The 24330-nt window shown below is 42.5% G+C and overlaps 1 protein-coding gene across 1 annotated transcript in view; it reads left to right on the forward strand.

The window, feature by feature from the left end:
• Ankdd1b (ankyrin repeat and death domain containing 1B) overlaps positions 1 to 24330 on the forward strand; it is a 62632-nt gene that overhangs the window by 11965 nt on the left and 26337 nt on the right. The window contains 5 exon segments of the mRNA XM_050153816.1: positions 5494 to 5592; positions 5711 to 5815; positions 16853 to 16951; positions 18127 to 18225; positions 19522 to 19620. Of these exon segments, the coding sequence (XP_050009773.1) occupies positions 5494 to 5592; positions 5711 to 5815; positions 16853 to 16951; positions 18127 to 18225; positions 19522 to 19620 (501 nt within the window).

Consider the following 24330-nt stretch of genomic DNA (forward strand, 5'->3'; position numbering starts at 1 on the left):
AGGAAAAAACACACACAACCAAATAAACAAACAAAAACCCCACTAAAACTAACGAAACTTAACAAGCAGAACAGATGCGCCACCCCAATTTTCCTGTTGTCTCTGCAGTCTAAGCTGTCCCACCCCTTGAGACTGTCACCTATGCGATGACAAATGACATAAGACATTTGTGGCTGATTCTTTCACTCAGCAAAGCTCTGCCGATGTTCACCCACATCCTTCCCCCTTTTAAACCCGACAATATTTGGTTTATGGATGGAGCCTAGTTTATCTCTTTACCACGTGAAGGACGTGAGGCTGGCTTTCCATTTGTTATTGTGAATAAAGTTTCTGGTGCTGGCGAGATGGCTCGGTAGATATGGTATCTACTGCACAATCATGGGAACCTGAATTTTAATACCCAGCACCCACACAAGAAGCCAGGCGTGGCTGCACACACCTCTAACAACAGTGCCGGGTGCAGAAGTCACACAGATGGGCGGATCCTGTGCCTCCCTGTCCTCCAACATAGCCAAAATGGTGAGCTCCAGGTCACCGAGAAACCTGTTTAAAAAAATAATGTCAGAGCAATTCATGAAAATATCAACAATCCACCTCAACCTCCACGTGTGTGTGTTTATGCACAAACACAAAGTAAGGCCTTGTGGACATTCTTGTATGTTTTTGCAGGCGTAGCTTTTCCTTTCTTTGGTATAAGAGACAGTTGGGCCACAGGCATATGTGTGTAACTGGGTGTGAGCTGTAGATCTGTATGGGCTGTTTTCATCCTCACCAGCAATGCAAGAGGTCAGTTTTGCTTTGGACTGCATGGTCGCCTGCTGTTGATGGTGTTTCCTCATTCGGTTCTGGCCATTCTATTCAGAATGTAGGTGTCTCACTGTGGTTTGAACTGTGCTTCTCCACTAGTGGTGACGTTAAATATCTTTTTACCTGTTAATTACCGTTTATGTCTCATCTTTAGTGGCATCTGCTGAGATGTGTGTGTGTTTGTGTGTGTGTGTGTGTGTGTGTGTGTTGGAGATGGGAATCAGGGCTTTCCACATATCAACTGAACCTTCTACCACCAATGTGTATACCTAACCAAATCTTCTGACTATTTCTAAAATGCGAGTTTGATTTTTCTTTTAATTTCTTTTAAATTATTCTTTCATTGTGAAGTCTTGATATTTCATCATAAACCCTGAGCACAGATCCAATGTTAGGTGCATATTTTGTATTATTCTCATATCTTCAGACTGTCTTTATAGTGTTCACAGAGCAGAAGTTTTTCATTTTGATGAAATAAAAATTTTGATGTCTGTTTTGTTTTGAGGCAGGGTCTCATCATATGACACCAGCCAACCTGGAATTCACTATGTAGACCAGGCTAGGCCTTGACCCAGAGATGCTCCTACCTCTGCTTTTTGAGTGCTGGTATTAAAAGCATACGTCATCATGCCTGGCTTAATATTCCTCTTTTTAAAAATGAGTCCTGATACTGATATTGCTTATATGAAGGGATGGTTTGTCTAATCACGGCATTTTTTTTTCATATTTTTCTTCTAAATATTTTATAGTCTTATGTTTCCATTTAGTTCTGGCGTTGCTATGGTTTCAACATGTCCCCTGTAATTCATGTGGCAGATGTCTGGGGCCGCTGCCCTGAGTGAGGAGATCTTTAAGAGCTGAATAGTTCATAGTGCCCTCAAGAATAGATTAGTGCTGTTTTCTCAGGGGAGGGTTCCTAATAAGGCGACCCCCCCCATGTTATGATGCAGTTCACCAAGGAAGCCTCTTCAGCTTGGACCGCTAAGCCTCCAGAGTCATGAGCCAAGCCTATTTTTTCTCATCATTAATTACCAGGCTGTTGTTACAGTTTGTTACAGCCTCTGAAAACAGATTAAGGCAGTGGTCCATCTCGAGCTGGTTTTAGTACAGAGCAGAAACGGTTTGCGATGGTTTTGTCGCACAAGGGTGATTGGGTTTTTTTATAAGTCCCTCCAGTTTCCAAAAGTTTTGTAATGCAGCTCAGGTCTGTCCCCAGAGTCAGTCTTGGACCATAGTCTTCACCAGAGTTCAGTTCCCCAAGCTGTTCGTCACAGGGCTAGGGATCGGTCCAGATATGGCTCAGGACACAGTCAGGAGTATACGCGTGAGCTCCTTCATGTCCACAATTAACCCTTCCTGCACACACACCATATCTCAGGTCCCCTAAGCTGTCATGGACAGAAGAGAGCAATGAGGCATGGATTCTGTCACCGTCTCTTCCTCAGGGGCTTCCTCCTGTCTCTTTTTGTCCAGGTCCAGTTCTAGAACGGGAACTGCCTTTGCGTCTCTAAGAAAGCAGTGAAAACATCAACACTCTCAGTTTGTAACCCTCCCCATCTGCCTATTTCCATTCGTTTTCTAGAGTTCTCTGATAGCTAGATTTTGTCCAGAGAGCTTAGTGGCTTTTGGTGGGAGAGACAGAGGGGAGGACACTTGCTCTACCTTAGCTGGAAGTTTACCCTACATAACAAGACTGCATGGTGAGAATCTGTAGATAGATAGATAGATAGATAGATAGATAGATAGATAGATAGATAGATAGATAGAAGATAGATAGATAGAAGATAGATGGATGGATAGATAGATAGATAGATAGATAGATAGATAGATAGATAGATAGATAGCAAAACTAAGATGGAAAACAACTGAGGAAGATTTCCGGACTCTACATGAAACACACACACACACACACACACACACACACACACACACTCATCCCCAAACAAACAAAATCCGTGATTTGAAAACATTCCAGATGATTATATTTGAAATGAGTATGACACGAGACAGTCCTGGTCTTAAGGACCCTGCTGTCAAACTGGGAAGCAAAGGGAAATACTGTAATAGACTAGTACCATTCAAGGCATTGAGACTCAGGGGCAGATGCCTGGCTCGGCCACTAAGGATGAAGGTGGGTGACATTCATGAGCTTTGAGATGAGCTAAATAACAGGAGGGTCTTAATTAGGGTGAACAAAGCTCCCAGACATAAGCAAAGCTCAGAGATAGACCTGCTTTTCTGTGACGTTCCTCACCTATGACCAGGCTGGTTATGGGAACCAAGTTGGTTATCAGTGACGTCCCAGCATTTTATACTTTGAAAAGCACGTGAACTCAGTGTCACCCATGTCATGGGCTCCAGCTTGCCTACTTTGTGGCATGGAGGATGCTCTGGGGAGATGCTCGTCTATACACTGTGATTCATTGCCTCTGAGGAACAATGGCTCCAGTAGGAATCTGTGGTTGCAGAAACCAAGTTGCTTGCTGCTTTGATTCCCAGGGTTTAGATTTTGCAGTCAGAGCTAGGAGTTTATAAAGACTGTTCACTTCAAAATTAGCAGTGATCTCTTAGGGGAAAGAGGGTTTGTCACTATGTGATTTGAGCCTGTCCCAAATATCTGCAGCCAGATTTAGACACTGAATATGGAGCAGCGAGAGTAGGGGAACCTGAATGAAGAGGGAGAATCGTGGCTAATGCTGCTCAGAGAACCTCGACTAATCATGATGGGCCATTGCTCCTTGTAAAAGGAAGCCTGAAGAACCCACTGAGCTTTCCTTACACTGGGAATACACCATGACATCTGGGACCAACATTCCTTTTGCGGGGCAGCCTTGCGTGTTGTGGCATGCTCAGCAACATCCCTGGCCTTTGCCCTTTGGGTACCAATATCATCCCTGAGTCATGACTATCAGAAATACCCCCAAGATATTTCTAGGTGTCCCCTGGAAACAAATTGCCCCTCGTCAAGAGTCACTGGCTTAGAATTACACAGTAATAAACTGGGATCTGCTAGTTCACTCCTAACCTAAACTCTCCAAATCCAGTGCCTGGAGCAGCCATAGGAATGCCAAGGGGTCTGTCTTATCCACGGCACTAATGAGAAAGGTCTACACACCCGTACTTCTTCATTATTTACTCGGTTATGCTCAGCTAAAAAGCCTGTGTACCAGATCAAAACCATCGTTATTTGAGGCACAGATGATGCTGTGGGAAGGTTGTGCAGAAGACATGGTTTTTTTTTTTTTTTGAAAGGGATAAAGGAAACAGGAAAGAATACGTGTGACCTTAGCGATAAGGAACAGGACAACTGGGCATGGTTGGAGGATATCCGTGATCCCAGGATTTGGGAGGCTGAGGCAGGAGTGTGGCAAACTTGAAGCCAGCCTGCTCTTTATAGTGAGACTGTCTCAGAAACAAAGCAAAACAAAACAAAATGGTCTGGAATGCGAAGCTGCAGCTGAGCCTAACTAAACTGAGCAACACGACAGTACCTGGCAGTGGCGGAAGGGAGCCAAGTCTGAGCTGCTGTTGACTGCCCCTAAAGACCACTCCATGGGTTGTGTGCCTACATCTACCTCCCCCTACTTCTTCCCGGACGGGCCAGGGTTAACTGCTGCGTCCACATTTCTCTCTGCAAGTTCAGTGCATGATTTAAGAATTCAGCCTACAACCAGGCAGTGGTGGCGCACGCCTTTAATCCCAGCACTCGGGAGGCAGAGGCAGGAGGATCTCTGTGAGTCTGAGGCCAGCCTGGTCTACAGAGCTAGTTCCAGGACAGGCTCCAACACTACAGAAAAATCCAGTCTCCAAGAAACAAAAGCAAAAACAAAAGAAAGAAAAAAGATTTCAGCATACAGCTTTCTACAGGTCATGAAGTTCTGAAATGAATCTTTCAGTCTGACTACTTTATGCACACATATGCACAACTCATACCATCTTTTCAGCTATCTTAGACCCCATTACTTTCTTTATTGTTTGGTTTGGTTTGGTTTTGGTTTTTGTTTTTTTTTTTTTTTTTGGAGACAATGTTTCTCCAAGTAACCTTTGCGTAGACCAGGCTGGTCTCGAACTCACAGAGATCTGTCTATCTGTGCCTCCTGAGTGCTGAGGTTAAACACATGTGCCACCATTGCCCAGCACATATTTTGATTTTAAGTAGAACTGCCAGTTAGTTTAGACATGACACTTTTTATTTTTTCTAGTGCTCTAGGAAACCACATCTACCCACATGTTCTTCTGTGGTTTGTCTTTTGTTGTTGATGATGCTTTGTAAGAAGATTCCATAGATTGGCGATCCATTTATCTTTACTAGTGATAGGCTTTGAAAGCATCGTTTGTTTAAGGTTTATGTTCTATTTTTCCTTTTATCATTCTAAATCAAGAGAGTGCACATTATAGTCTAGTTCAAAACTAGTCCTTGTTTGTGTTGTTTGTGCTATTGTATGTATTCTAATTTTTAGTACATTGCAGGGCAATATTTCATTTTATTTCTTTCAGCTGGAGACCCACGTGTGCCTGTATTACTTACATGACCCCTATAGGATTACATTATCACTTCTGTTGCATATTAAATTACTTATTTCTTATTTTTCCAGGACTCTAATGTCACCTAGGCTTTTGTTGCCAGAGACAGAATGTGGTAGTTCATTACTTAATGGATTCTCCTCTTCTCTCTTCTTGGGGAAGCACGGCTTGACAGTAATTCACCTTGCAGCCTGGTCTGGAAGCTTCGAGATCATGCTCATGCTAGTTAAAGCTGGAGCAGACCAGAAAGCCAAGAGCCAGGTAGGTGTGCCGGTCCCTCGGGGAGGGGGGTGGTGTGAGCGCTCACCTCACCAGTGCTGGGGCAGGAGTTCTGGGGTTCTGAGGTAAGCCCTTACTTCTTCACCCTGGCTCTCTTCAGGAAGGAATGAACGCTCTCCACTTCGCAGCTCAGAACAATAACTTGCACATCGTGGATTACCTCATTCAAGACTTGCACCTGCAGGACCTGAACCAACCCAATGAGGTGTGCCCGCACACTCCCTCAAAGTTCTGCTTCTTCCTGCTTGGGTGGGGCTGCGAGAGCAGGCTTGGCCCTGTAGCCAGTTCCTCGCCTCTCTCTGGCTGACCACAGAGCAGAAGGGAAGTGTTGCTGGTGGCAGTGGCCCAGGCTTCTGCCTGTGGGGAGGACAGGAAGAGCAGAGAAAGCCAGACTCCACCACTCCCTCTTCCCAGCTGGGGGCTGGACACTATCCGCCTCCATTAGTATTCAAAATGTGTGCTATTAGTATTCAAAATGTGTGCTTGAGCTTTGTTTTACAGTGCCTGACCTTCTTTGGATATATTTGACCCAAATTTATGCAGAAATCAGTCACGGGCTGTAACGCTCTTACTGTATTTGCCATGGTGCCTTGAGATTAAGAAGACCGATTTTACCTCATGACTGTGTCTTAATGTGCTAGGCACAGAGGAAAGCAACTTATGTGCGGTTTTTTTCAGGGACAGACCTAAGGCCCAGAACACAGCAGACTCCTGACTCATTTTGTGGAGACAGTGGTGTGTAAGAAAAAGAGGCAGGCTGATGGAGTCAGGGACAGAAGCAGGCTTAATAAGAGCCACCTCTTCCTCTTACTTATTTTTTCGAGATAGGAGCTTTCTTTCTTTTCTTTTTTTTTTTTTTTTTAGGAGCTTTCTCTATAGCCCAGCCTGCCCCTGAACCTGTGATCCTCCTGCCTCAGCCTCCAGAGCGCTGGAATCAGCACGCACCACCACACCCAGCTCTCCCTACTTCCGGGATTCTCGCTTTTCCAGTCTGTTGACCTGGGCTGTACTTCCTCCTCCTCCTCTGGCAATGAGCTGAGGTAAAGGCTGAGGAGCTCAGTGCTGGGTAGAGCTACGCAGCCACTGAGAGGCCTTAGGATAACGCAGGTTCAGAGACTACAAGAGAATGAGCCCAGGGGCTTCACTGGGGGGTGTGGCGAGAGCCTCTCTCAATGTTGATTTTTATCTCTATAATGAACCTGGATTAATGGAACAGACAAAAAGATACACTCTTTTTCTAAGATAGTTGAAAGGAATGTCTTAGAAGTCCAGTAGGAATAGAGCTTGTTAAGGGCGGGGGCGGAGTAGGGTCGGGACAGGCAATTGTTGTTCACTGGGTAAAGAATTTCAATTCTGGAAGACGGAAAGGGCTATGAAGATGCACGGTGGTGATGCTTACATAATGATATCAGTGTACCTGGTTCAGAGCTGGTGAGAGGGCTATGAAGATGCACGGTGGTGATGCTTACATAATGATATCAGTGTACCTGGGTCAGAGCTGGTGAGAGCACAGTGTGGAAAGAGGCACTGGCCACCACGCCTGGTAACAAGCCTGATAATCGGATTTTTGGAGCCCACTTGGTGGAAGTAGAGAACCATCTCCGACAAGTCCTCTGATCTCCGTGCCTCGTATACTCCCTTCCCACCCCCCCCAAACGATAGACAACCAGACCTAGGCATTGAACTATGCATTTAATAATGATTAGGGTGGTAAACTTTGTTATGACTATTTTACCATAGCTTTTAAAAGAAGTGGTACAAAGAAGCCAGTTTGGAGCTAGGATCAGGAACTGGTGGCTATTGACTCACCGTTTGTATAAAGGTTGGGGATTTCACAAAACCCATTGTGCAAGAAGGATGACTCTATCTCACTGTGTCACCCTCTTGCCCAGACTCTTCTCATCAGAAAGAGCTGTTCATCTAACAGGGTTAGTGAAATCCTTCTCATTGGCTCAAAGGGAATTCTAGGCTCTGGCAAGAGAAACTTTTCTCAGAAGAGATCTTTAAGACAAAACGAATTTAACCAGGCCTAAGAGAATTTGGACGGAGTTCAGGACGTGCCGACATTGGGAAATCCGGACAGTCCCCTAGTCACACAGCCGTATAAATCACTGTAGGGTACGTAGGAGAGAGATTAAAGCCAGGAGTTTGAGGCTAAGTAGTCTAAATGTTTTGAATCTGTATGTCAACCTCTATCTGTGACCAAAACTAAAGAAGCGACACTGGGGTGGGGGGAGTAGAAGGGAAGCTACAAAGACCATTTGAATATTGGTTGAAAACATACACATGTTTGGCTAGGTGTCTGTCAGCTGTGTGTGTTGAGAACATCTACTGGCCTAACAGAATCGGAGCTGGAAAGCCTCGTAGGTCAAATGTAGCATCTTTGAGGGGAGGGGTAGTAGTCAAGAGTGTAAGGGGAATTGAGAAGACATCTGTTTTCTCATTCAGGCATCCCTCAGTATCCACAAGGGATTGGTTCCAGAACTCCTCTTGGATGCTAAAACAGTCAAAAATTCAAGTCCGTATATAAAATTGTTTAGTACTTATGTAACCTACACAGAGCCCCCTGAGCCTTCTAAGGCATCTCTAGATTGCTGTTAATATCTGTTTCAGTGATAATGCTGTGTGGTCTATTAAAGCCTGCTGCGGGGCGAATGACAAAGAAAATGCTACATGTTCGGTAGAAGAAGGCTTTGTTCCCCCCTGGATATTTTGGATTTTGAGTAGTTTTATATACGCATGGATGCATGGACCGAATGTATCTGAGATGGCGTTTAGCCAAAGCCATCACTGTACTGTGAAAAGAGAATGCAGCCTGGGTCTAACCCCACCTCCCTGCCTGTGTGCCGCATCTCCAGCTCTGAGCACACATGACCTTCCTGCGTTCTTTCCTGGACTGTTTCGTTACTCTGTTTTCTCCTTATGTTGTGTTCTGCTTCCCATAAAGGGAAATGTTGTTGGGTGTGGATGGATACACACAAAAAAACCAAGGAGCTGTGTCTCAAGGATCCCTATGATAAAGAATGGATCAGGTGGTGGGACTTTGGGTACCTGCTTATTGAAACATAAAATAATTTATTATGGAACATTTTGATGCGTCAAACTTGTTTACAAGCAAAAAAATTTAAAGGTATGACGTTAAAACATAGATGGTTAAAAAATATAACAAAGGAAAAACAGAAAGGAACAAGAACCTTGGATACTGTTTATTCTTGTTAAATAAATGCTTGGGATCCTGGGCCAGGAGGCAAGGGGATCTGCTCCGGGCGTGAAGCTGGGGCTCAGACCCTCTTCTTGGATCTGGCTGGGAAGTTTTCCTGCCTTCCAAATATAGGGAATCCCTTGAGACTGCACTGGCTAGAAGCCCACTAGAACATAATTCAGATGGGTTGTGTTGTTTAAAGAAAGAAAGAAAGAAAGAAAGAAAGAAAGAAAGAAAGAAAGAAAGAAAGAAAGGAAGGAAGGAAGGAAGGAAGGAAGGAAGGAAGGAAGGAAGGAAGGAACAACGTGGTATGAAACTCTATTTTCAAAAACACGTATGGCTTTGAAATTTCTATTGATATTTTTGCCCTATGTACCTAGACGAGAAAAAAGACTTCTATCCTATTACTTACATCTTCCTATTGCTTCATCTTTGAAGTATTTAAAAGAGCAAGATTATGTTAAACACTCTACTCTGCCCAACTTGGCTTTTCCATTTATCTTTCTTGGTAACATCTATAAAGGGCGTCCAAAGTTCACAGACTTAGCTCTTCTTTTGCAAAGCAAGATGCTTCATCTGTGATAACTCAGTCTTTCTTAAGCTCTCTTTTGTGTGGGTCCTCTGTCACTTGGTGTAGCGATACAAAAATGTAAAGCTTCGCAGCAACTCAGGGTACAAAGGGACAGGCTAATTTAAACCAGAACAGACCTCTAATCCTTTGAGAGAAATATTCTCCCTTGTCATGGCTTACAAGTGATTAGTTGCTTCAAACTCTTACAAGGAGTTTAACCCCCAGAGTCTTATGGTAAGGACATTAAGCCAACCCTGGTCCTGGGAGGTGGGACCTCTGGGAAAGGGTCAGGATTAGAAGCGATCACCAGGATGGAAACTTGTGATTGAAACCTGATGACTTTATAATGAGAGGAAGAGACACACTCCCTCTCTCTCTTGCTTTGTGACCCTTGCAACTTTCCAGCCAGCAAGAAGGCCTTTCCCAGATACGGGCCTAAACCTCACCCTCCTAGAGCCATGAGCCAAACAAACTTCTTTTTTTTTTAAGTTTTTTTTTTTTATTTATTTATTTTGTTTACAGTGTTCTGTCTGCATGTATGCCCGCAGGCCAGAAGAGGGCACCAGATCTCATTACAGATGGTGTGAGCCACCATGTGGTTGCTGGGAATTGAACTCAGGACCTCTGGAAGACAGCCAGTGCTCTTACCCTCTGAGCCATCTCTCCAGCCCCCCCAAACAAACTTCTTTAACTTTATAAAGTAGCCTGCCTTTGGTATTGTAGTAATGAAAAAAACCCAGATTTATACATATATTTCATATAATATATACATATATTAGAATTATAGACCCCAAACTGTTAAATATATATTAGAATTCTTTCTGTTATAAGTAACAAAACCATCTTAATCTGTGCTGAAAAACAAAGATGATTTGCTGACTTATAAATGAGGTCTTTGAGGGAGTATCTTGCTGATTTCAGACATGGTGGGTCCAGCATTTTTTTTTCTTTCTGTAACCATTGACTGTCACTTCACTGGTGCGCGTCCTCCCTACGCATGGTGGGAGGAGGTCTGTTCACAGTTTCCGGTTTATAGTCATACGAATTTTGATCCAACGACAAGAGATTTTTCCTGTCAAAGTTCATATATGAGTGTCACAAGCAATTCTGTTTGGTTCTGATTGAGCCACGTGCTCAATTCTGAGCCAATCACCTTGACCATATAACATGAGTTATCTGATCACTTCCCACGGCAGGAGAAAGTCAGGTGAAGCCTAGCGTGTGGCAGTGCCGCATGCAATAAATGGTGTAATATAGAAAGGCAGGACCAGTGGCAAGCTGTGATTCCTGTATCTAAGTGGACCAGTGCCAAATGTGACCCATGATAACGTTATGGGCCAGGAACCTAAGAAGATCCCCTAATGGGCATTGAGGCCAATTGCATAGTTGTAAGATATTGGATCCGTTGCTTTAAAGAAACCCCTGGGCCTGGGGATAAAGTTCTTGTTGGTAGAGACTTTTCTAACGTGCATGAGGCCCTAGGTTCAGTCTCCAGCACTGGACAAATAAAGGCCACTAACCAAAGGCACTGGGAATTACAATCTTCATTGTCAACCTGATTAGATACAGAGATGCCTAGGCAAGCAGGCAGGTACACATCTGGTCCTGCCTGAGACGGCATGTCTAGGAAAGGTTAGACGGTGAAGACTTTGACTTGTTCCATGATTTAATCTGTTGACTCTGGATCAGAGTTTGAATAGACTGTTGGGAGATGGTGGGACTGTGGGACGTGGGGATTACTTAGGGGAAGTGGGTCGGTTGGGGTGTTCCTTTGAAGGGTACGTCTTGGTTCTGAATCCTTCCTGGTCTTTATGGGATTGCCACAGGTGTCTTGCCCGTATCATACACATCTTCCCTGATGCTTCTCTGTCTTGTCAGAGTCCAAAGGCCACAGAGATAGTCAATGGTGGACTGAAACTTCTGTCCCCATGAGCCAAAATAAACCTTTCCTTGTTAAAAAAAAATTTCCACCAAATATCTATGACAGTACTTTTTAAAGAGGGGGATTTATTTGTCACGTGCAGATACTAGTGACTTCAGTTATGTGTGGATCCAGGACTCCCAAGTACTGGTATCAACCCTCCATCTCTTTTTATTTTCGGTTCTACTCTCCCTTGTTCTGGCTTCATTCATATTCACAGTCTACTTATCCAGTGACAAGGAGGGCTGATGACATCTCAGCCGAGGATTTTAGACTAAATATAGACTGTGTCAGGGGCAAAAATCCATGGCTAACCCTGACTGGCCTGCTGTGATGTGTGGCCAACTCAGGCAGGTAGTCCTTGGTGAACATAATGGGAGTCATAGAGTTAAAGGTTGCATCAACATGGGCTAAGGGCCATGTTCCAGAGGAAAAGATTATGGGCAGAGATTGGGTAAAAGGTGTTTTTACTCTCCTAGGACAGCCACCTTCATAGGCAGCTTTGTGTCTCCTCTTGCTGTTCCCTTCCCTGCCCACACACAGTCATGCTAAGTGGTACTCCACCCTGTCACCAGCTCTTGATGCCTTTCAATTTGAATAAGTGCCTCTGTGCCTCTCTACTCAGAAGGAGCCCTCTCTACTGCTTTACTGATACTGAGAGATACTGGCTACTCTATTGATAGCACAATATCTGCATATATGCATACTCAGTAAAATCAATGAATACATGGATTATGTGGATGTATGGTATATGTGGTGGTTTGAATAAGAATGGCCCCGTAGGCTCATGCACTTGAATGCTTGGTCACCAGGGAGTGGCCAGTAGGAGGTGTGGCCTTGTTGGAAGAAGTATGTCACTGGGGGTGGGCTACTGCTCCCTTGAGGATTGTCCTCTGGCAGCTCAGGGGTTGAGGGAGAGCCATTGGAGTCAATAGACATCACTCAGCTTGACTTTTCTATCTGAGGAAGTAAAACTTAAGTCTCTGTTCTTTATTTCTTTCCTTAACTCTATTTAGATGTATCCATCCTATTTCTCTTGATGTCTGTCTTCTAACTTTATTTATTCCTTTATAGCTTATACATCCCAGCAGAATCTTTCAAGTGTATAAAAATTATAATGTAGTTACATTCTATTTTTCAAGTGGATGATGCAATGAATGCAAGTAAAAAAAAAAAACATGTTTCTCATTTCCCTTACACGATTAAACATCTTATGTATTATAGATGAAAAACAAATTATTCCAAGAACCCACATATATTCATACCCAAGCAACTTGTTATAGATGAACAGAGTGTAAGCCAACAAGGTGTTTTTCTCAGTTAGTTCTCTTACTGGCAGCTGTATTATGTCATTACAAAGAAAGAATCAATCACTTTATTATTTATCTCAAAAGGTAATCTAATAAGGAATCTTAAAAGAATCATAAACCTAAACTTTTATTATTCAAAAACTATCAGTCGTCTCTGCTTTAAATCCTCAGGGTGCATACCCATTTATCAACAGTTTTTTTTTTTTTTATGAGGAAGCTGAAGGCAGAAATGGATGCTAGGAATTAATCATCATTTTGATTACCAACCAATCACAAAAGGCAATCCAGCTAATTATAATTGGGATGCATAGATGTATAGTATTTGTGTTTTAATAAATAAAGCTTGCCTGAAGATCAGAAAAGCAAAGCAGCCAGCCCCTGGCTCTTATATTTACCTCAGACTGAAATGGATTCCTGCCTCCACGAATCCTCAGATTGAGACTGAGAGTGAGAGCTGTCTCCTCCCGTCTAATATTCCTCTCTAGTGCTGGGATTAAAGGTATGCACCACTACCTGACCTGTATCGCTGACTAGTGTGGTTGTTTTACCTCCTGCTCTGCAGGCAAGCTTTCTTTATTAAAACACAAATCCCATACCACTCTAAGGCTGCTTTGTTCTTGTTTCCTGACCTTAACAAGTCCCTCACTCAGCTATGTGTGTTTCTAACCTTTCCCAGGTTTTTCACCTTGAAGCCATTAGCAAAAACATCTTAATCTACCCTCAAGACATATTTAAAGCTTTGTTTCAGCTATGATGCACGCTGAAACCTGTGACCACATCTCCCAACATTAAGATTAAAAGAACTTGAGTGCTCTTAGTTTTTGGGACTCAGTTGTTTTATTTATTAACCTAAGCCACAGTCTATATGGTTTTTCAAGAGAAACTAGCTGTGTGAATTTCCTTGCACTTCTTTTCTATCCTCTGCAGCCCCTGCTTTATCAGGGAAAGGGGCAACACCATACCTTGCTTTTACCTATGTTAGTTTCTCCACTAAGCTAACGTCTATTGTAATTCCTTACTGTATTTACTAAAGACTCTCAATCATCAGATTCTATTTAAACTAACATTATATTGCATAATATCATTGCTTCAGTTAAACAGTACATTTTAGGAGGAATTCATCTTCATAATAATCCACCAGTAAAAATGTCCAGTAGAATGAGATATTTTCATGAGATAATCATACCATATTAAAGGCAGTGGAGATCTCCCTACACCCATGCCAGATACCAGAGAAAAATAGCAGTGACAAACATGTAAAGACACGGCAACAGCAAGAGCCATTCTGAGGTCGAGGCTCTGGGGTCTTGCCCATCCAAGATTCACCCATCAGTACCTTGCATGTGAGTGGGTTGATCCCCTGAAGTCAATTGCCACCTGCTGCTCTCCTGACGTGGCCCCTGGCAGTGGGCTTTGGGGCTCCAAATACTCAAGCCAGGCCCAGTGTCTGGCTCTTCCCGCTGCCTGCCTATCCGGATGTAGAACCTGCAGCTCCTCTCTAGCGCCAGGTCAGGTCTGCCTTTGTCCAGCCATGATGGCAAAGCTTCTAAAACCTGTTAAGCCCCAATTAAATGCTTTCTTTTAGAAGAGTTGCCATGGCTATATCTGGTATATAAGCAGTGCCTGTTGTTCCCCGTTTCATGATTTAGGTGTTACTCGGGCTTGTTCTCCCTAAGGCACACATACCCAAGAGAACAGTTCCGAGGACAGACGCATCATTGCTCGGTATTACAGAGATTTTATTTGTCACGGCAGGAAGCGTGTGGCAGAGCACGGCAGCTACCACCCTGGTGGCCAGGAAGCAGAGCTGCGCACAGTAGGACAGAGCGAGCACAGGACAGGTCCCAGAACAGGTTCTCAGTGACCTGACATCCCTCAACCAGGCCCATCTTCCACAGTTCTGTCACCCCCAATAATCTATTCAAAATGTGAGTCCATCAGTGGAACAAACCATTCATTAGGTCAAAGCCTCAAGTCCTGCCTGGAGACGCCCTCCCAGACATGCCTGGGGGTGCTTTACTAACATCCTAGCCGGCTCATAAGCCAATCAAGTTGATAAATAAGATGAATCACCACAAGCTGTTTATATGATTTTTCGTTTGCTGTTGTCCTTTGAGGATACTTGTGTTAAATCACATACAGTAACTATCCATCTGTCATTTTCAGACGGACTAGATTTTATCCTTCAACCATAGCCCGACTTGTAGGCAGGAGACTGTGGCTCTAACCTGTCTGTTCCTTCCCTTTACCCGCTGGTGACTTCCTGGGAATAAGGAGGGCAGGGAAGCCTCAGACTTTGAAGAACTGAAGATGGAGGCTCTCATTGACAATATGTGTAGCCTAAGAACAATGAACTGCATGAACTTCTTGGTGCTGGCTTGTTTCTCTGGCTTCTGCACATTCATGGAGCCAGATCTCCACACAGCTGATCTTAGCAGATGTTCTCCACTTTGTCCAATAGGCACTGGGCTATTTTAGCCACTTCCTCTTCCTTTTTCCTCCCTTATAAGCAAAGAGTGGCATGATCTTTTTGTTAAACATAGCTAGCAAGCGATTAGTTGGCAGATTCAGAGCCCTATTTATAGACTGTTGCGCCCTCTTTACATTAAAGGCATCTTGGTAAGCTCTCAGTTAACACACGAAGCCGTGCTGAATTTTCCTCCTTTTCAGTTGAAGAAGATTCATCGCTGTTTTGTCATTCAGCTTCCTTTTTCTTTTTTAAAAATAGCTCAAGTTTAAAAATTCAGTTTTTGTGTATCTTTTCCTTTTTCTTCATGACATTTGGGTATTGCAAAGGCAGTCTCCGTTACCAAAAGGTAAACTTAGAGAAATTACCATTATTCAAGAATTCTATATTTGAGGAACCAGCTACAAACACTTCTCTTCACTGGAGTTTCTGGATGCCACCGCTTTGGTTCTCCTTTCCATTTCAAACAGGCTCACACTCAAGAGTTTTCTGGCTGATTCTTAGGAATATAACAGCCTGTGAATATGGCCTCAAATTGGATTGAGCGGGGAGGGGAGGTTGGAAAGAAGGTTCAGTGGTTAAGAGCACTTACTGTTCTTTTGGAGGACTCAGGTTCAATTCTTAGTCCCAACATGGAGGCTCACAATGGTTTTTAGCTCCAGTTCCAGGTGATCCTGAAGGGCTCTAGGCCCGAGCATGGCAGACAAGGCACACACAAGTTTTGCTCTTTCCCCCTTGCTAAAAATCATTAGATTACATTCCTAAAGCTATCCCCTGAGGTCCATTCTCTTATTTGATAATAGACTCATTACTGAGACAGAACACAAAGGTCCAACAATCAATTATTTGGCTAACATGTTCGATCAGGTTACCAACTCACCCTACCTAGCACAGACTCCCCCTTAAAACCCTACTCCAGAAAAAAAAATGCTTGCTGCTGCTTACTGTGTGTCTTTGTGGCTCCTCCACCCCTCACCACCCCTCCCAGGTAATAAACCTCCTTGGTGCTGAGAATTTGGTGTCAGGATGTGTCCTGTACCCCAACTCTGATGGGAGTGTCCTCCCTTATTGACCCAGCGTTCTCTTCTGGCCTCTGAGGGGATCGTGCATGCACAAGATACACATACATACATACACTCAAGGTCTACGTGTACACATTAAGTAAAAATAAATACATCTTTAAAAATAAAACAAAATGCAGTTTTATCTGACCAAATGTTGTTTCTGAGTGTGTTAAATGCTAAAGAATTTCTGTCTCGTGTGTTCTTATCAGGAAGATTTAGGATGCTGCCGAGGAGCTTCCAGCAGGATCGGAGGAGGAGGTAGCTGAGCGGGAGAACGGTTGATGCAGTCAGGAATTCTTGCTGCATTTGAACTGGCATCTGATCACTAGGCTGTGGCATTTGAACTGGCATCTGATCACTAGGCTGTGGCTCTTGAAATGGCATCTCATCACCAGGCTGTGATACAGTCCTTCTCTGGAACTTCAGAGAACCTCTTCTGAGTGCTTCTCTTGTTACCATGGAATGGACTCGCTGTTGTTTTGGGGTTCCCACAGTTTTGATGACAACAATGACAATTCAGAATTGGATCTGGCTTCACTTTAGAGGAATTATCATCGCCTTCCCATGAGAAGGGCCTAGAACTGATATATGTCCACGAAGCACCATCTTAGCTGCCTCTTTACCTTTCAAATGCTACCCACTCCTTGCCAGTTACTCCAATTATTTGCTGAATGTGAAATAAATGTAGAATTTGTGATTGATTTCAGAGAGGAAGAAAACCATTTCTTCTGGCAGCAGAGAGGGGCCATGTTGAAATGATTGAAAAGCTTATCTTCCTTCATCTGCAGACTTCAGAAAAGGACAATGTGAGTTGGACTTAGCGGTTTGTTTTGTTTTTTAGCTGAGAACAAAGAGCAGTAACAATTGGTGTGGGGATTAACAATCAGTGTGCAGATTGCATGACTGTTCTTTTCTGGTCCACAGTAGAGTTCTTAAATTGTTACTGCTGAGAGAATCATGGATTTAGCAGATAAAAATCCATCCACCTTTGCTGTAGGTTGTCATAATTGGTAGGTGTTTGTTGTTGTTGTTGTTTTTGAGACTGATCTCTTATGTAATCCTGGTTGTCCTGGAGCTTAATATGTAGGCTAGGCTACATATCAAGAATTTACAGAAATCCACCAGCTTCTGCCTCCTGAATGCTGAGATTAAAGGCATGTGCCATCAGGACTGGGTATGATTGGTAGTTTTTGCTCCATACACATTTAAAAAAAATTTCTAGACAGGGTTTAACTGTGTAGACCTGATCATTCTGGCACTCACACTGTAAACCAAGCTGGCTTTGAACTCACAGAGATCTGCCTGCCTCTGCCTCCCGAGTACTGGAGGCACCAACACCCATCCATAAGTGTTTTGGATTTAGTTTACTTCATGGATTTTTCTACTTCATGTTGAGTTTGGCTCTTCTAAATCAGAAGTTTGATGAATTTGGCCTCCAAGTTGCCTGTGAGGCATTGTTTCATAAACGAAGGATCCACTCCTGGGGAGTCCCAACCTTCTCCTGTCCTTCCTTGAGGACTGCTCTGGACTTGGTTCCGCATTACTTGTGAACGGAAAACTCACATGGTAGCCATCCGCATGGACATCTTTGATAATTCCTGAAGATAAATTCCCAGATGAGAAATTAAAAGTGTAGGAGTTTTGCACCATATATCTTTTGACATGTGTTACCAAGATTACTGCTCAGGTTGATTTTATCAGGGTACCTAACATAGGCTAGGACCAATTATTTTTGTTGTTCTTTCTTCTTCTTTTTTTAATAGTACCAAATTTAAGCAAGAATGATTTTTTTCTCCTACTGTATTAAATAGCCAAGGATTTTCATTTAAAACTTAAAAATTGATAAGCCTTACTTAAAACTGGATAATGTCTATATTCTGCTTTAACCAAAGAAAAAGTTTCCAGAAATCACCCTGTAGCCTGGTGTTGGAAGGTGTGTTTCGACACAGGCAATTTCACCAGGAATGAATTTCTGTTTCAGGAGGGGAACACTGCCTTGCACCTGGCTGCCATGCATGGCCACAGCCCAGCGGTGCAGGTGCTACTAACTCAGTGGCCTGAAGTAAAGGAGACCAATGAGGTAGGTGGACATGCAGGATCTTGCTGTTTTCTTCAAGTGTCCTCCACTGGGGAAACTGCTGATTCACTCGAAAGCCATTTGAATTTACCTCGAGGGAGCTCACCAGAGACACTGTCTTCCAGACACAGCAGAGATGGTGACTGCAGCCACCGAGCCTGCACAGGTTCAAGCCCAGCGAGGTCCCAACACTGATGGGGGAAGTGGTCGCAAGCTTCCAGCTCTAAGGAGCTGTTCGCTGTTAACAACTGCCTACAAAGCAAAACTTGGTTTCCTCCAATGGAATCTCACTGGATATACAATCGCACTCACAGAGGCTCTATGCCCAGCAGTAGATGCCAACACGAAATGAATCAATGGTGTTTTGTAGACATTTTGTTTCATATTGCTTTGTTTCCATATTTTTTGTCTGATTGGTTTTTGTTTGTATATTATGGTTTGGGATTTTGTAGTTTTATGGGTTTTGTTTGTGTGTTTTTCTTGTGCGTGTATGTTTATTCTGTTTTGTTTGTTTGTTTGCCCAATTGTTTTCTAAAGAGAAAGAGAGAAAGAAAGGGCCTGGAGTTGGGTGAGTGGGGAGATTGGGGAGGGGGGGACCTGGAAGGAATTGAGGGAAGAGAACCCGTGATCAGAATATATTGAATGAAAACAAATGTTTCCAATAATGATGATGATAAGAAGAGGAAGAGAAAGAAGTCATTTGTTTTCAGAATAAGTATGTATTTTTACTCTGGGGCCCTACAGGACAAGAAAATCATGGGGAAAACATAGTATTATAGCTGTATACACAATATACCATGAGAATCAATTTCAGAAACCACAGCCTTCACATAGGAGGTAACATGTCATCTCTGTTTTGCCATTCCAGTGGTCTTTGGCAGAAAGAGTTGGCTTCTTTGTTGTTGTCGTTGTTGTTTTCCTGGGGTGTGTATGTACATGTGCACACATGCATGTCCATAAAAGACATGATGTGTCCTGGGACTGACCAGGTCAGCAAGACAGAGAAATTGAAAATAGCTGGACTGAGTAGGCTAGAACAGGTAGATGATGGAAGCTCTGATGGCCAGCTGTTTGGTTTTGTTGCCTATAAAATGAGTATAAAATGAAGCCTGCCCTTCTAGAATTATCATATGATTTGACTGTACCAAGTGTATGGTCTTGGCAGTATATGTTGGCACATATATTCTAACAACAGCAAAAGAATCATGCATAAAAGATATTGGAAGCATGCTCTTTCTCAAAGTACTTTTATCGCATGCCAAGGGGAAATTAATTTTAACTTCTTTTTCTTTGTGTCAGAATGGAGAAACTCCATTCATGTTGGCTGTTGAAGGAGGCCATGAGGAATGCAGTCAAGGGCTCTTGGCAGGAGGAAGTGATGTCAACATTCCAAACAAAGTATGCAACTTGGGTTGTGATCAGCCATGCAGGGGGAGGATGGCTTAGAATAGTCTTTGGAACTCTGGTCCTTAATTGATGGTTTACTGGGTTTTTAGAGAATTAAAATTTTTTGCATAAGAATGATTTACCACAGATAGTCTCTTCAAAAGCAATGTCATTCTTCCAGTTCATTTGGTTAATGACAGAAAAGGAGACAAAAGGAGCAAGGGCCTGTCACAGCAAGGTGATAGATACTGTACTCCGCTTTGTTGATAGCAGACACTAAAGGAGAAAAAAGTTTGCTGTGTGAAAGCTCAGTGGGTCATCCTGGCCCTGAAGAGTGCACGATGCTGTCTGCCTCTAAATATAAAATACATTTACGTAGTCATGGCACTGACAGACTTTGAAACTTTCAACATTGGTGTCTTAGTTACCCTCCTATTGCTGTGAGAGGGACCATGAATGCGGCAGCTTACAGAAGAAAGCATTTAACTGGGGGCTGGCTTACTGTTTCAGAGGGTGAGTCCATGACCATAATGATGGAGAACATGGCAGCATACAGGCATGGTGGTGCTGGAGCGGTAGCTAAGAGCTTACATCCTCATCCATAGAAAGCAGGCAAAGAGTAAGAACAGGCCTGTCATGATTTTTGAAACCTCAGAGCTCATACCTAGTTGCACACCTCCTCCAGTAAGGACACACCTGCTCTAGTAAGGCCACACATGCTAATCCTTCCTAAATAGTCCACCAACTGGGAACCAAACACTCTAATATATGGGCTTATAGAGGTCATTCTTATTCAAACCACTGCAACTACATTACTAGCTTCACCTTTTTTTAGATTAAAAAAAAAACCTATAACCTAGAATGAGCAAGAAACTAATCCAGGACCATACTGTAATGGTGGTGCAAAGATTCAAACTCATGCTGGTGGCTCTGTCTTCAGACAGGTTTCTGTGATTTTCTGATTAGTATTAAATTGCAATGAAAATAAGTCATGACGGAAAATCTAAATGGTACCTAAAAGAGTATATGATTTCAAAAGTGACTATCTACAACTCTACATTTCAGTTCTGCTCTTCAGAACGGTCTCTGGAGATCACTTAGTCCCCCAGGAAGTTTCCAGGCATTCACAAGTAAAGTGAGACTGGATTGGACATTCATCTGCACAGTAGCACACTGTAATTTATGTTACTCTGCACTTTGCTGTTGCCTTTGTATTATCACAATGTGTTGTTGGAGGAGACTACTCATTTGTTCCCAGCTGTCCAGAAACAAATAATCACTTGGAAACTATATTATACTGTTTGGCCAATAGCTTAAGCATATTTCTGGCTAACTCTTATATCTTAAATTAACCCATTTCTATTAATCTGTATATTGCCATAGGGCTGTGGCTTACCAGCAAGGTTCTGGTGCATCTGTTTCCTGTGGGCAGCTACATGGCTTCTCTCTAACTCTGCCTGCTGTGTGTGTGTGTGTGTGTGTGTANTTTATTCTGTTAAGCCATTGGCTGAAAGCAGCTTCTTTATTAACAAATAAAAGCAACACATATGCAGAAGGACTTTCTACATCAAAGTGTAGGCAGAGTTTTCCTGTGCTGGTGGCCTCTCCCAATTAATTACTCAGAAGCAATATTAAATGTCAATGCTTGGCCAATAGCTCAGACTTATTACTAGCTAACTCTTACATTTAAATTATCCCATATTTTTTATTTATGCTTTGCCACATGGCTTGGTACTGTTTCTCAGTATGGCATGCCCATCTTGATTCTCTGTGTGTCTGCTTGTGACTCCATACTTTGTCCTTTTTCTCTCCCAGCATTCCCAGTTTGGATCTCCAACCTAAACTTATTCTGTTCAGCTATTGGCTATTCAGCTTCTTCATTCAACCAATAACAATAAAGTATATTCACACAATGTAAAGGAATATTCCACATTATCCCCCTCTGAGTAGACAGGAACCAGAAATCTCTGTGAGTCTGGGTGTAAGTAGGCCTGAGCCAGGGACCTTTGGAGGACCAACCCCAAGCCAGGGACCTCCACAGGAGTGGATCCAGATCAGAAACATTTACAGAAAGAGGTCTGAGATGACAATCTAAGCCAGAGCAGGTCTGAGCGAACTCCACACGATTGGAGCAAACCCTGGGAGCGCTGAGCAACCTTCAGGAACAGAGTGACCAACAGAGTAACTGGAACTGTGACACTGACTGCACCAGGAGGAGCAACTATCTGAGCCTTGGATCCACTGGCACCTGGAAGATTGATCACCAGAGTCACAGACAGCCCCAACTATACCAATTAGAGGAAAAGATGGGTAGACAAGATAAGAACACATGCAATACTACAAAGAGCAACACAATACCAGTAAAATCTGGTGACCCTACAACAGCAAGACTTGAACAACCAAATATAGATGAAGCAGAAGAAAATGACCTAAAAAATAACTTCGGGAGAATGTTTGAGACTCTGAAAGAGGAAATAAGAAATTTCCTCAAGGAAATGGAAGAAAAGACAAACAAAAAATAGGAAGACATCAACAAATCCCTTAAAGAAAACCAAGAAAAAGCAATCAAACATATGAAAGAAACTATTCAAGACTTGAAAACTGAAATAGAGACAATAAAAAAAAAACAAGCCAAGGGAATTATAGAAACACAAGTTATGCTGGATGGTGGTGGTGCATGCCTTTAATCCTAGTCCTCGGGAGGCAGAGGCAGGCAGATCTTTGTGAGTTCGAGGCCAGTCTGGTCTACAAGAGCTAGTTTCAGAACAGGCTCCAAAGCTATAGAAAAACAAACAAACAAACAAACAAACAAAACAAAAAAGAAAGAAAGAAAGAAAGAAAGAAAAAATAAAAAGAAAAAAAAAAGAAATTATGAGAAAACTATCAGGAACCACAAGTGCAAACATAAACAGCAGAATAGAAGAGATGGAAGCAAGAATCTCAAGCGCATAAGATACAATAGAGAAAATAGACTCATTGGTCAAAGAAAATGTTAAATCTAACAAATGCTCAACACAAAATATCCAGAAAATATGGGACACCATGAAAAGACCAAACCTAAGAATAATAGGGACAGAAGAAGGAAAAGAAATTAAACTCAAAACACAGAAAATATATTCAACAAAATTATAGAAGAAAACTTTTCCAACCTAAAGAAAGATATGGATATGAAGATACAAGAAGCTTACAGAACACCAAATAGACTGGATCAAAAAAAAAGTCCCCTGAACACATAATAATCAAAACACTAAACATACAGAATAAAGAAAGAATATTAAGAGCTGCAAAGGAAAAAAGCCAAGTAAGATATAAAGGCAGACCTACAGAATTACACCTGACTTCTCAATGGAGACAATGAAAGCCAGAAGGTCCTAGTCAAGTGTTATGCAGACAGTAAGAGACCATGGATGCCAGCCCAGACTACTATACCCAGCAACACTTTCAATCACCATAGAAGGACAAAACAAGATATTCCATGAAAAACCAGATTTAACCAATACCTAGCTACAAATGCAGCCCTACACAAAGAACTAGAAGGAAAACTCCAACCCAAGGAAATTGGCTACATCAACAAAAACACAGACAATTGATCCCAAAGAAGGTGAAAACACACACAATAATATCAGCAACAATGAAAACTAAAATAATAGGAGCTAGCAAATAAGGATAATAGGAGTGGCTTTTAGACATAAAACATAGAAAAACCAGCCTCCAATTCACAATTCCAGAGAACCTAGACAACAAAGAGGACCTTAAGAGAGACATACATGGATCTAATCTACATGGGAAGTAGAAAAAGACAAGATCTCCTGAGTAAATTGGGAGCATGGGGATCACGGGAGAGGAAAGAAGAGAAGGGGAGAGGAAGGGAGGGGAGCAAAGAAAAGTATATAGCTCAATAAAAACAATAAACACACCTACATTTCTAATATATATCACCACTGTTACTCTAAACAGAGCTTTTATTTTTATTTTTATAATTACTTGGCTGCAGTGAACTTCATCTAATTTATAAGTGATTGACTTGTTAGAACACTGTATATATACTTGGGAATTTTCAGGAGGTTAAAAAATGAAAACTCTAAGACATTTATAAATTAATGAATATTTTATGATATTACATTTAACAATCAATAAAGTAGGAATGTGTCAATTAAATATTTATTCACTTCAATTTTGTGGCTTTCTTTTGGTATCTTGGAACCAGTAATTATTATTTTTTTCTTGAGTTTCAGAGGTAGCTTAGTGGTTAAGAGCACTAGCTGCTCTTCCAGGGGAATGGGGTTCGATTCCCAGCACCCAGATGGTGGCTCACCACTGTCTGTAACTCCAGCTCCAGGGTACCTGTAGTGGTAAAGAAAACAAATATAGGCGGTTACACTGTTTTTATAGATGGAGACAAATCGGCCTGTACTCAGAAGCCTTTTAAGCCAGGTCACACAAGTGTTCAGCATCAACCCAAGCTGACTTTCAGTTGGCTGGTCAGCTATTTATTCCTTCACAACCTGTTGAAATAGGAGCTGCGGCAGGGCACCCCGGCACCCGGCCGCCTGCATGGCTAGCTTATGCCCGAAATAATTACACGGAAACTGTATTCTTTCAAACACTGCCTGGCCCGGCTAGTTCCAGTTTCTTATTGGCTAGCTCTTACATATTGTTCTAACCCATTTCTAATATTCTGTGTAGCCCACGAGCTGGCTTACCAGGGAGGATCTTAACCTG

The sequence above is a fragment of the Alexandromys fortis genome, unplaced genomic scaffold, assembly GCF_014885135.2.
Source record: "Alexandromys fortis isolate MF-2015 unplaced genomic scaffold, M_Fortis_MF-2015_v1.1 scaffold_79, whole genome shotgun sequence".
Lineage (NCBI taxonomy): Eukaryota > Metazoa > Chordata > Mammalia > Rodentia > Cricetidae > Alexandromys > Alexandromys fortis.